At 45.0% G+C, this 13,419-nt stretch overlaps 1 protein-coding gene across 10 annotated transcripts in view; it reads left to right on the top strand.

Moving 5' to 3' along the window:
* Positions 1–13,419, top strand: part of VPS35L (VPS35 endosomal protein sorting factor like) — a 1,435,757-nt gene that overhangs the window by 634,283 nt on the left and 788,055 nt on the right. For all 10 annotated transcript variants that reach the window (XM_073591197.1, XM_073591205.1, XM_073591203.1 and 7 more), the window contains one exon: positions 3,509–3,620. In XM_073591197.1, the coding sequence (XP_073447298.1) occupies positions 3,509–3,620 (112 nt within the window). The remainder of the gene's footprint in view (positions 1–3,508; positions 3,621–13,419) is intronic.

The following is a 13,419-nucleotide window of genomic DNA, read 5'->3' as shown; positions in this document are numbered from 1 at the left end:
ATATAGCTCAGGAAAATCCTGCTAAATTCACCCTAAAATGGAGTTGCTGGCTCCACTTCCAATCATCCTCCGATTATAGTACACTAAATAACCCCTCTAAATAAGATATACGGCCCACACACCTCCATAAATGCTCAATGGCCTCACCTTTCGATTCAATCACACAAAATAGCTAGGCTATTATCCAAAATATTAACCTTTATTAAATGAACATCACCCAAACAATTATTCTTCAAAATACACTATCAAACTTCGGGACAGACGCCGGAGAGGATCCAGAACACACCATCCTCCCCTCCCCTCCCCTCCCCTACCACCCGTAGGCCCTTCCAACCTCCGTTCCTTCCCCCCCTTCTATATTTTATTTTTATCTCCCCTCCCCCCTATCATCTATTTCAATCCATATTACCCTAGAGATATCTAACTAAGATTGTGATATTGGTAATCATTGCTTACATATGCCACAAAAAGAAATGACCAGATAGTATGCAATTTAGGAGGTGCCAACCCTCTCCTCCGGACACAGTCTGAACCCAACTGGGGTGACCGGAGCTGAGGGAAGTCATCCTGAATCTCCTTTGCTTTATATACATAGATATCTCACTGTTTAAGCTCATCACAATAGAATAAGCTTTATTTTTATACTTTGTTTCTATTATATAAGGAATCCTAAAAGAATATACAGCACTGTATGACAAGAAATACTGTCTATATTTGTAAACTGGAAAAAAAAACTTAACAAAAACAGTTTGGGAAAAAAAAAAAAAAAAAAAAGATGGATGGTGCTAAATACAGGGATATTCTTGAGCAAAACCTGTACCACTCTGTGTGTGATTTGAGGCTAGGAGAGAGGTTCATTTTGTGTCAGGTCACCTGAGGCCAGGTGACAGATGCACACTGTTGGGCTCAGGAGTGTACCGCTAAGGTAGTGGACTCCATGGCTGACTGCTGCAGATGGAACTATGGGTGGTTCAGGAAAGCAGGTCCACTGGAGCATCAGCACAGATCCCACTGGGAGCTAGAACATAAGATTCCCCAGGGTACGGAGTCTAAGCCAGCAGGTGTTCACCAGAGCTTCTAGTGGTGAGGATGGACTGCACTGCAACTGGCTCCAGGTTGGGGACCCCAAGGTCTCCGAGCTCATGGTAGGCTACAGGAGGATAGAGCGGAAGCAGCAGCTCAGGGCAACAAGGGATAGTCAGGAGATGAGCCAAAGGTTGGGGCTACTAGCATACAAGGATAGACAGAGAACATGCCAAAGGTCAGGGTAACAAGCAGGCAGGGATAGTCAAAGAACAAGCCAAAATCGGTAACAGACGTAGAGCACACAACAAACAAGGAGACAGGAAACCAAACACATAATATTGCTCGGGCAAGGCAGGCTTGGACAGCACAGTGTTAAATAGTGTATCCTGTAGAGCAGGGATATTCAATTAGCGGACATCCAGCTGTTGAAAAACTACAAGTCCCATCATGCCTCTGCCTTTGGGTGTCATGCTTGTGGCTGTCAGAGTCTTGCTATGCCTCATGGGACTTGTAGTTCTGCAACAGCTGGAGGTCCGCTAATTGCATACCTCTTCTGTAGAGGCTAGGGTGGAGCCATGCCGAGGGAAGATTACTTAACCAAGCAGGGGTGAGAGTGCAGGCCCAAGGCTAATACACAGTCCAGGAGGTAAGCAGACAGGGCATAAGGATATTACTGGTAATTCATGACAGCTAGTATGCTGCAGTATTTAGAAATTGTTTATGGATTTAGGTGCAGTTAAGCTGCTGTGATATTGGCTGTTGTGCATGCACCTCTGAATACCGCATTTTAGTTTGAAGACTGCATCTTAGTTTGACTGCAGTTAATCTTCTTAAAAAACTGGGTGATTCATATAAAATGGCAAATTTTGGGTCATTGAACATTCAGCATGTATTAGTTGGATTTGTGGAAAGAGGATTAAGCCCCAAGGATCTTGCGGACACAGAGAGAAGTAAGGGTATACCCAAAAGTAGTATAAAATATATATTTTATTTTATTGATACAAAAGTTATATACATTACAAAAAATGACTGTACAAAAATCACCTAAAAACAATGAATAATAAAATGAAACACCTGACACTAGGAGTGAAACAGCCGCTGAGCTTGGAGCACACCACAGATCAAAACAGGTAGTCAGACTGGTGGGGCATATAGGCCAAGAAACCCAACATGTTTCGGAGAGGGCAATAAGGGATTTTTTAGGACATGTATATTTCCTTCCTCAGGGGTTAGAACAAACGTGCTGCTTCATTTCTATTGAAAGAAAAACATATAATGGGTAGTGTATAATGGTGTAATGGCATGTATTTGCAGAAAGCTGATTATAGCAACGAAATGGTACATGTATTGAATGAAGTGAAAATAACCTGTACTTACATATCGGTGTTTTAATTTAACAATACACATCAGTGGACAGAGCGTCAAGCCTTGGGTATTACTAGGCTGTATTTCCAAAATATATACGTATATGAGGAGATCGCTCCCATGTGGTCGAACTGCAAACTGGGAAAATCGCAGCTAAGTAGATGGAAACAGGACCAGTGGATACACCAAAAGCGGTCCAACAAAGCTCACAGGGATATCCCTAGTGAATGGAGATGGACATCTGATGAAAAAATAAAAGCAAGGAGGTATAAAGAATATATAAGAAAAGGGGGAAGTGACTGTCTTGTGAATGTCTATCCACATCTTTACCACAGGTATTGGCAACTACCCACTCTTTTTTACTTACAGTTACTCTTTGTACCCTTATAATACAATGTCTCTTTATGGGCGGTGATGTTTGAATATTCACCTAACCCAATAGAAGACTGCATGTGGTTACATTATTACTTCCCCGTTTTCTTATATATTTTTTATACCTCCTTGCTTTTATTTTTTCATCAGATGTCTGTCTCCATGAACCTTATGGTAGGAATGACCATTCAACATCTCTTCACCCAAACCACTTTAAAGTAGTACTAAACTCTAAATGTTTTGCTTTTCCTAATTCATTCTCTGCAGTAAGGTAAACAATGCTCCTCCTGCCCTAATCTCTTACCCCTTTCCTGTCCCTAAAGACCTACCTTGCTCCATGTCACCTCTCCAGCTCCAGCATCTCTTCCCTCACTCCTTGGCTTTACAGGAGATACTAAGGGCAGCAGAGCCATAGGCTCCTGCTGCTGTCAGTCAAACCCATATGAGGGGGTGTGGATGCACACAGATAAACAAAGGACCAGATGGGAGCAGGCATGAGTGCCCAGAGGATTAGGTAAATAAATCTTTCTCCTCTCTCTCCCTTCTCCTGTACACAAACAGTTAACCCATGCAGTGCGGGGACAACCCCACTGCATGGGAAAACATTTTTTAATGTTACTGTAATGCAAATGGCCTTGGCAACTCAAATGTATATTTTTTTTTATAAGGTGTTATGAGAATGTTTAACTAATGAATATTAAAGATGGCTGGATTTAAATCTTTTATTTTGTTTTGTTACCTATAGTGCTTTATTGCTGAATTCAGTAATGTCGGCGTTCAGAGCTGAGTTTATTGCTGCCAGATCGATGGACTTCATTGGAATGATCAAAGAATGTGATGAGTCTGGATTTCCAAAGGTATCTTTTATTATGACTCACATAATTGCTGATAGATTTATTTTGCAGATATTCATGCAATGAGCCAGTTTCTGTGCAGTCAGATGAAGAGATTATCTTAAATTTGATACCCCTCTGTTCTATTATGAGTTTGTCTTTCATACGTATTTGTCTAAAATCTTTGAATTTTAGTAAAAATAAATCATGCATGCCTAGGTGTAAAAGTTTGCACTTTATTTAGTCTGGAAAATATAGCTAGACTGAGGTTCAGCTCCTAACAGTTTAGAGAAAGATTAACTATAATACACCAAGCTACAGTATGGCAGCTTCAGTTAGCATTTCTACAAAGTCTTTACTTTCCTCCACTTCTGTCTCGGGTGCAGATACTATTAAGCCGGCCATAGACATATCAAAATTTGGCCGGCTCCGTGGGAACAGGACAAATTTCGATCCATACATAGGCAGGCTGGTTGTACTGGCGTTGATCTATCAGCCAGCTTCAGCACAACCAGCCTGTTGTGTTTTTTTTTTTTTTTTTGTTTGTTTTTTTTTCATTTGATCACTGCTGGTGGCTATAGCCACAGCAGTGGTCCTTGTATTCTGACAGCTGGGAAACCTCTTGCTGTCAGCATACAGTAGCACAGTGGGAGGGATTCCCACATCAACACAGAGTGTGTTGATGGTGAAATCAAGCAATATTCTATCCTTCAACCTGTGGTTAAAATAAACACAATTGGTTAATGTATGGCCTGACATATTTTAATAGAAGAGTGTAATAGAATTGGCACCAGGATGTCATCTACACAGTGAAGTTTTTTAGCAAACAGGTCTATGGACGGGTATGTATAGAACTACTTTCATTTCAGAGTAGTGTATCTGTAACCTTAAATTGCTTACAAATTTGAAGTGGTGCTATGCTTCAAAATTAAGAGAATATTTAAATTACATATAGAATTGCAAACAGTAATATTGCATGTGTGCGATCTTTCAAGGTAAATATTGAATAACATAATACCACATTATCTACTGAGTTTGTATTCAAAGTACTAGTGCTGCAATGAACTTCTCATCAAGGTATTCAAAATTATAAAAATATTCTTATGTCTTATCACAATCTCACATTACAATAGTACCCCTACTGGGTATTGCCAAAAACACCAGTGCTGCAAATAAGCAAAAAATAGATTAAACATTAGTCAGTACAGTGATGCAGTGAAAAAACAATCCAATTTAGTGACTTGATTTTCTTTCTTTTTTTATTCCATACATTTTTATTGGAAAAGTAAAAATCAGGTTTACATTGCATTTTAACCAAATGCCACAGGCAGTAATATCCAATACAATATGTTTAACAACAGTGTTGAACAGTAGTAATTGGTGACAGTAGTTGTAGTGAAAAAGTTTTAGTTTAAGTCAACAGAGTGTGGTATGAAGAAGACATGAGGTTCGGTTGTGGCTATTTCGCTATATGGTAGTGCTTAACCCAGTATCAGGTCTTCTACTTAGTGCTAAAATAGATTTGTGTGTGTTTTGTAGATAAAATCGGGTGTTTGCTTGCTTGTGGGGAGATTAAGTCCTCCTAACAACTACAGGGTCAAAGTCGGTTGAAAATCATTAATGTGTGGGATGGAGATCTGGTGGATATATAGAGTTGATTGGGTTGTAAACCAGAGGCGTAACTAGAACCTTCAGGGCCTTGGTGCAAGAAACCATGATGGGCCCACCTTCCATCCGAGCCCCAGGCTTCCAATTTTGGGGGGGTGTCCATGGACATCCTCCCAAAACCGTGCTTCCCGCATGACTCCTGGGACATACATCCAGCACAATCACAGCAGCCTTTTACCATGTGATCAGCTGATCACATGTAAACAGACTTGCCGGTTATCCGCAGCCCTTTCCTCCCACGCTGTGTCTGTATTAGAAAAGGACTGCCGTTAACTATCAAGAATGACAGTAAATTGTTTACACTGATAATCAGTGCCATCTATCAGTGCCCATCAATGCTGCCTATCAGTGCTCATCAATGCCGCCTAACAACGTCCATCAGTGCCACCTATCAGTACTCTTCAATTCTGCCCATCAAAGCCCATCAATACTGCCTGAGTTCTGCCTATCAGTGTTCCTCAGTGCCCATCAGTACCACCTATCAGTGCCCATCAATGCCAGCTATCAGTGCAGCCTATCAGTGCCCATCAGTGCCTCCTATCAGTGCCCATCAGTGCCTCATATCAGTGCCCATAAATGCCTCCTATCAGTGCCCATTAGTGCCTCCTATCAGTGTCCATCAGTGCCTTCTATCAGTGCATTTTATCAGTGACCATCAGTGCCTTCTATCAGTGCCTTCTATCAGTGCCCATCAGTGCCTTCTATCAGTGCTCATCAGTGCCTTCTATCAGTGCCCATCAGTGCATTCTATCAGTGCTCATCAGTGCCCATCAGTGCCTCCTATTAGTGCTCATCAGTGCCCATCAGTGCCTCCTATCGGTGCTCTTCAGTGAATGCTATTAATTTCCATCAGTGCCGTCTGCCTTCTCAGGACAGCACGGCTCTGAGCGGAGATCGGTGTCTGTCATGGAACAGTAGCACAGAGACACCGGCATTAACGTTCTATTTGCCCGTCCGTCCTCTCTGGCAGGGCCATATGTAATATTGATTGGACCGGGCAAACATTTTCTTGGGCCCTCCATTCTGAGGCATACAAAAAAAAATAGCAGGTAGACTCAAAATCAGTTTACTGCAGCAGATCACCCAGTGATTGCAATTGGTTGCCAGAGGTCACAGCCTATCATTACCGCTCACTGACTGGTTGCTAGAGGTTACAACACATAATTTCTGCTTGTTGATTAGTTGAAAGAAGGTCACAGCACATCGTTACTGCTAACTGGTTGCTAGAGATTACAGCAAATCACTATTGTTCACTGATTGGTTGCTACAGGTTATTGCACATCATTACCACTCACTGAGCAATCCCAAATAATTGAGCAAGAAAAGCAGCACATTAATACACATACTACAGGAGATGGTCAGAGACTGCAGACATACTACAGGAGATGGTCAGAGACTGCAGAGATAGTACAGGAGACGGTCAGACGGCGGACATACTACAGGAGACGGCGGACATACTACAGGAGATGGCGGACTTACTACAGGAGACGGCGGACTTACTACAGGAGACGGCGGACTTACTACAGGAGACGGCGGACTTACTACAGGAGACGGCGGACTTACTACAGGAGACGGCGGACTTACTACAGGAGACGGCGGACATACTACAGGAGACGGCAGACATACTACAGGAGATGGCGGACTTACTGAATGGTTGCTAGTGGTTACAGCACATCATTACCACTCACTGAGGAGGAGACAGTCAGAGACTGCAGACATACTACAGCAGATGGTCAGAGACGGCGGATATACTACAGGAGACGGCGGACATACTACAGGAGACGGTCAGACTGCAGACATACTACAGGAGACGGCGGACATACTACAGGAGACGGCGGACATACTACAGGAGACGGCGGACATACTACAGGAGACGGCGGACATACTACAGGAGACGGCGGACATACTACAGGAGACGGCGGACATACTACAGGAGACGGCGGACATACTACAGGAGACGGCGGACATACTACAGGAGACGGTGGACTTACTACAGGAGACGGTCAGACTGCAGACATACTACAGGAGACGGCGGACATACTACAGGAGATGGTCAGAGACTGCAGACATACTACAGGAGACGGTGGACATACTACAGGAGACGGCGGACATACTACAGGAGATGGTCAGAGACTGCAGACATACTACAGGAGACGGCGAACATACCACAGGAGACGGCGAACATACCACAGGAGACGGCGGACATACCACAGGAGACGGCGGACATACCACAGGAGACGGCGGACATACCACAGGAGACGGCGGACATACCACAGGAGACGGCGGACCTACTACAGGAGACGGCGGACCTACTACAGGAGACGGCGGACCTACTACAGGAGACGGCGGACCTACTACAGGAGACGGCGGACCTACTACAGGAGACGGCGGACCTACTACAGGAGACGGCGGACCTACTACAGGAGACGGCGGACCTACTACAGGAGACGGCGGACCTACTACAGGAGACGGCGGACCTACTACAGGAGACGGTCAGAGAACTTTCAGAAATGCACAGCTTTGCAGTTGTACAACAGCTCAGGGTTTAGGATAGCATTCAGGCAGTCTATGGGGGAAGGACATACCTGGCCAGCTGGGCTCTTCATACACGTTTAGAGGTCTGGGACTCCCACTCAAATCTCCTTCTATAGCCGCTCCTTCCTGAGTACACAGACTGCAGGGGGCGGGGTCAGAACTTCAGTGGAGCTCCTGGCCCCGCCCCTCTCTACTGGCTAGGGAATACAGGGGGGTGGGGCTCTCAGCTCCTACTACGGCTGCTCCCTCCCAAATACACAGGCTGCATAGGGCACAGCAGTGTGTCAGTGGAGCTCCTGGCCCCACCCCCTCTCTGCTCGCTCATACAGCTCTGCTGCCCGTGTCCCCGGTGCACTCTGCGGTGCCATCATCGGGGCCACAATTTGCGGACAGTTTGGGGCAAACAGGGCAGCAAAGACAAGGCCCGAGGTAAATGCCCTGTTTGCCCCACGTTAAAGACGACCCTGCTCTCTGGCAGGGGATAAGGGAGGACACACAGGCACAGCTGATCTTACGGCTCCCCCTTCTCCCCCCTCCTCCCTTCTGTGTGTTCCGCAGGAAATGTGAGCTCTTTAGCTTCACACTTGACTGCCCGCGGAGCACACAGGAGGGAGGAGGGGGGAGAAGGGGGAGCCATAAGATCAGCTGTGCCTGTGTGTCCTCCCTTATCTCCTGCCAGAGAGGACCGACACGATCTCCGCTCAGAGCCGTAAATAGCAACCCCGCTGGGCCCCCCCACAGTGGCGGAATGCCGGCGGGCCTGTTGCGACCCCGGTAATTCCGCCACTGTTGTAAACCCAAGCGAGGGGGGAGGTGGATAAGAAAAAAAAAAAGGGGGGGTGGGGATGAGATGAGGGGGAGTGAGGGGTTGGGATGCGGGGAAGGGAAGAGGGATATTAACTTACCTCCCAGTCTCCGCCATCGTTCCCAAGGGGTTCGTGTAGGATGGGTTAGAGCCCCGGGTCTGGGGTTATTAGAGTGTTTGCTTATAAGGATCGAGAATGATCCTCCCTCAATCTTCCCTTGTGTAGGGGAGGGAGGGTCGTCGTCTCATATTTTAGCGGGGTCTGTTTTTGAACTATAGAGTAGGATCGTTAAGGAGTGTAAATTTCTTGGAGTGTTTGGTTCGTCGGGGTTTGGTTTGTCAATAGTTTAAATTTGACTGTGGTGCAAAAGTGGGACCAACAGGCCCATGTATGTGAAATTTTGGTTGGACAGTCTTTGGCTGTGGAGATTAGCTCTTCCATTTCCGCAATTTTTTCTACTCGTCTGAGCCATTCAGAGACCTTTGGAGCCTGGGTTGAATCCCAATAAAGAGGGATGCACATTTTGGCAGCAATTAACAGGGGTGATATTAGTGTTTGGGGTAGTAATGTGTCGGTAGGCATGAATGGTGAAGGAGGAGTTGAGTTGGTGTGTGCTCCAGGGTGCATGTAGAAATTTGTGACATCAGTTCTCAGACTTGTGTCCAGAACGGCTGAATTAAGGGACAGGACCACTATATATGCACTAGAGTACCTGTTTCCTTGGAACATCTCCAGCATTTTTCAGAGAGGGCAGAATTATATTGAGAATTACTGGGGTTCTATACCAGCGCATTAGGATTTTATAATTGTTTTCCTGGATCGAGACATTGAGGGAGCCTTTCTGTGCTATTGTAGATCCCATTGTGCCTCTGTTATCTCTATTTGCAGGTCTCTTTCCCAGTTTAAACATGCTTTGTTAGTTTTCATCAAGCTTTCAGAGGAGAGTGAGTTGTAGATGACTGAGATTACATGCTGTTGGGGTGTAGAGAGAGAGCATAGCTGTTTGAAAGGAGTGAGCTGGCGAGAGACGGAGGAGGCACGATCAGCTTCTTGTAGGAAATGTCTAACCTGGAAATATGTCCAGAGGGGAAGGGATTGTTATCCCTATTAGCTGGTAGGGAAGAGCGCTCTAGAAATTGCCCCAGTCGAAAGAAGTGGTAAGCTAGAACCTCTGAGTGTTGCCAGATGTCTGCTAAAAAGTGTGTGGACATACCAGGTGGGAATGCCGGGTTGAGTCTTACAGGTGTAAGAGGTCCAGGGTTAGAGGAGGTGTGTAGTTTTCCGCAGGCGTTTTCAAAGCAGCGGAGTGTCGGTTCAATGGGGGGGGGGATCCTTCAGGATCCGTGGGGTATGTCGGGTTGAGGTCCAAAGGAGAGATCGTAGTGGTAGAGGGGAGAACATGTATTCGAGAGCAACCCAGTCTTTACAGTGGCCATGTAATTACCAGTCAATGATTCTAGAAAGGTGACAGGCCCAATAGTATTTCTGAAGGTCCGGGAGACCATGCCTCCTTTTGTCTTAGGTTTCGTTAGTTGCTCATATGCTATTCTTGGCCTTTTCTGTCTCCATAGAAACCTAGTGCATATTCTTTTGTGTGGAAGAAGGTCAGGGGGGAGCTTAATGGGGATAGTCTGCAGGATATATAAAATGTGGGGGAGTCATTTTTAGGATTGCTGCCCTTCCAAACCAGGAAAAGTGAGATTTGTTCCACTTTTTTAGGTCTTTTGTGATGGATGTGGGGATGGGTTGGTCATTTTTTGTGAAAATGTCTGAGTTTTGATGTTAGGTGTATCCCAAGATATTTAACCTGGTCTTGTTTTCATTGAAAGGGGAAGTTGTTCTTACATTGGGTTACCGTTTCTGGTGTGAGAGAAGTGTTAAGGGCATGCGATTTTGCAAAATTCATTTTGAAATTTGAGATATTCTGAAAGAGTCTAAACTCTTTTTAGAAGGTTTGGGATCGATGTGTGCGGCTCCTTCAGAAACAGTAGTATGTCATTGGCGAAGGGAGGTAGCTTATAGCTGCGATCGGCGATGGGAAAAGCCTTTGATATTGTCATTGGATCTGAGATATTGAAGGAAGGGTTCAAGGGTTAGGATGAATAGAATTGGAGAGAGGGGGCATCCCTGTCTTGTCCCAATACTAATTGAGAAGGCGTTCGACAGGTGACCGTTTACACAGACCCTGGCGGTCGGAGCTGTATAAAGGGACATTATGGCATTAAACATACGCTCGTGGAGGTCAATGTGTCTCAGGACCGCTTCCAGGTAGTCCCAGGCTAGCCTGTCGAACGCCTTCTCCGTGTCTAACGATAGAACCCTTTTTGGTTGTGTGTTCTAATCCAGTGGTGTATATTCAGGGCTTTGATTGTGTTATCCCTACTAGCTTATCTTCCAGGGATGAATCCCACTTGGTCTTTCCCTATCAGGGAGGGCAGGAAGGGTAAAAGACGGGAAGCAAAAATTTTGGAGTACAGTTTTATGTCGACATTCAGTAAGGATATAGGCCTGTAATTACTAACTGATGTAAGGTCTTTTTCCTCTTTCGGGATCACTGTAATGAGGGCTTCCAGTAATCTATGGAAAGGTAGGGTGGACGATATTAGGGAGTTAAGGTAAGGTGTGGGGTTAAAGTGTCTGTAAAGGCTTTGAAATAGGCAGCTGTAAACCCATCAGGGCCAGGGCTTTTACCATTCTTAAGTTGTTTAATTGCCAATTTGAGTTCTTCCGAGATGGGGTTATCTAGCAGTAGCGCATCCTCTTTGTCTAGGGGTTTGGGGAAATATTTGTTGAGGAAGGACGTGATTAGGGTGTGTCGAGACTCCGATCCGCTAGGGTTGATTGTTTTCTTGGGTAGGTTATATAAGTTAGAGTAGTATGTCTCAAATTGGGCTTCTATGTCTGTTGGGGTGATATGGGATTTCCCTTGAGAGTCTTTAATGGTGTGGACGTTTGTATGTGCTTTCCTGGCTTGGAAGGCTTTAGCTAGATATTTTCTGCATTTGTTTCCAAATTCATAGAAGAGTTTGTGGTGTAGGATGAATTTGCGTCGTGTTTTGCGATTTAATTCCTCCCGTAATGTTTTCCTGGTTTGGGTAAGCTCATGATAGATTTTTTTGCGCTTGTGATTGTATTTTCTAGGTTTTGGATCTTGTCTAGTAGGTTTCTGTGTCTCCCATTGGGTGAGTGGAGTGTTGGGTTTATCGTTCTCCTGGAAGAATGTGTGTATACATTTACGAATGTCTTTAATGGCCTCTTCCGAGGTAAGTAGTGTTGAGTCCAAACGCCAGAGAGGTGTTTGTCCGGGAACGTTGGGGTCATTGTGATTGGGTGGTGGTCTGATAGCAGCATAGGTTCAATGGTGGCAGTGATTAAAAAGGAGATGTCTTTCTGGGATAGGAAAAGATAGTCGATCCTAGAATATTTATTGTGTGGGGCAGAGAAAAAGGTGTAGTCTTTGTAGTCGGGGTGGAGGGTGCGCCATGTGTCATGTAAAAGGAGATCTTGGATCTATATTTTGATTTGCAGAATGGCTTTGTATGGTAGGGAAGTTGTGCCTGTGGAGGTGTCCAGGATTGGGGATAGGGCTACATTGCCACCTAGGATGATCAGTCCAGATTGGAAGTCCGAGAGGAGACCTGAGATGGATCTAAAGAAACTCACTTGCGCAGAGTTGGGACTGTATACATTGGCCAGGGTAACAGGCCGCCCCTGGAGATGACCCTTTAGGAAGATATATCTACCCTCTGGGTCTGAGTTAATCGACAGGCTGCCAGTCTAGATTTTTGGAAATTAGGATTGAGACCCCTTTAGTTTTAGCCGGTGGGTTATTGGCATGGTATATCGTGGGAAACAGGTGGTTCGTGAGTTTGGGAATTTTGTCTGTGCGGAAGTGAGTTTCCTGTAAAAATACTATGTTTGGCCTTAATTTATGCATCATATCGAGGACTTGACTACGTTTTTCTGGTATGTTGAGTCCTTTAGTGTTTAGTGAGACTATTTTAAGGGTGGAAGACGCTTTCGTGTGGCATGGGTGTGACATAGTGTGATAATGTTTGGTCTTAGGTATATGCGGATATTTCACAACGTTATGCAGATGACCCTTCACTTGTGAAAGCGGGTTCTGGGATAGTTTAGTTTTATTGGTGAAGCAGTGGTGGCGGAGACTGCGAGGCAGAGGAGAAAGAAAGGGAAAAGGAGAGAAAGAGGGCGCAGGGGGAGGGAAAAAAAACAGGGAGGGGGGGAAAGGAGGGGGGAGTGGGTTAACTGGGGGGTGAGTAGGCGGTAGTCCGGAGTTGGGGGGGGGGGGGGGGTTAAGTACCCTACCCCAAATTTAAAAAAAAAAAATGTATCCGGAGGGATTTGACCAGAACTAATGTGTCCCTGTCGTGTGGAGGGTGGCGGTATGGAACGGGTGAGAGTCAATATCTCTCGTCCACACGTAATTTTTCGTGGGGAGGAGCCAATAATTTCTCGTACTAGACCGATTACCAGTATTTCTAAACTCGGGGGGGATCAGACATGAGGTCATTTCCTGAGGTCACTTAGTAAGTGTAGCAAATAAACATTAACAATATCTTAAGGTAAAAAAAAAACTTAACATGTTCTATTAATATGGGAACTAGGATAATAATGATAACATGAGGTCCTCATTACCTGTATGTATTCTAAGAAAAATTTCCAGGTAAATGGGGATGAAAGAGACCTCCAACATTAAAACATTTCAATATTGTCTCTAACATTCTGTGCGCAAGGCTATAGAACTTTTTAAACTGAGACTGCATCAGAAAATAATCTCTACTCATGGGCGCGTT

The sequence above is a fragment of the Aquarana catesbeiana genome, linkage group LG06 (assembly GCF_042186555.1).
Source record: "Aquarana catesbeiana isolate 2022-GZ linkage group LG06, ASM4218655v1, whole genome shotgun sequence".
NCBI lineage: Eukaryota > Metazoa > Chordata > Amphibia > Anura > Ranidae > Aquarana > Aquarana catesbeiana.
Note: the sequence above shows the minus strand (reverse complement) of the source record. Positions and strands in the feature narration are given on the sequence as shown.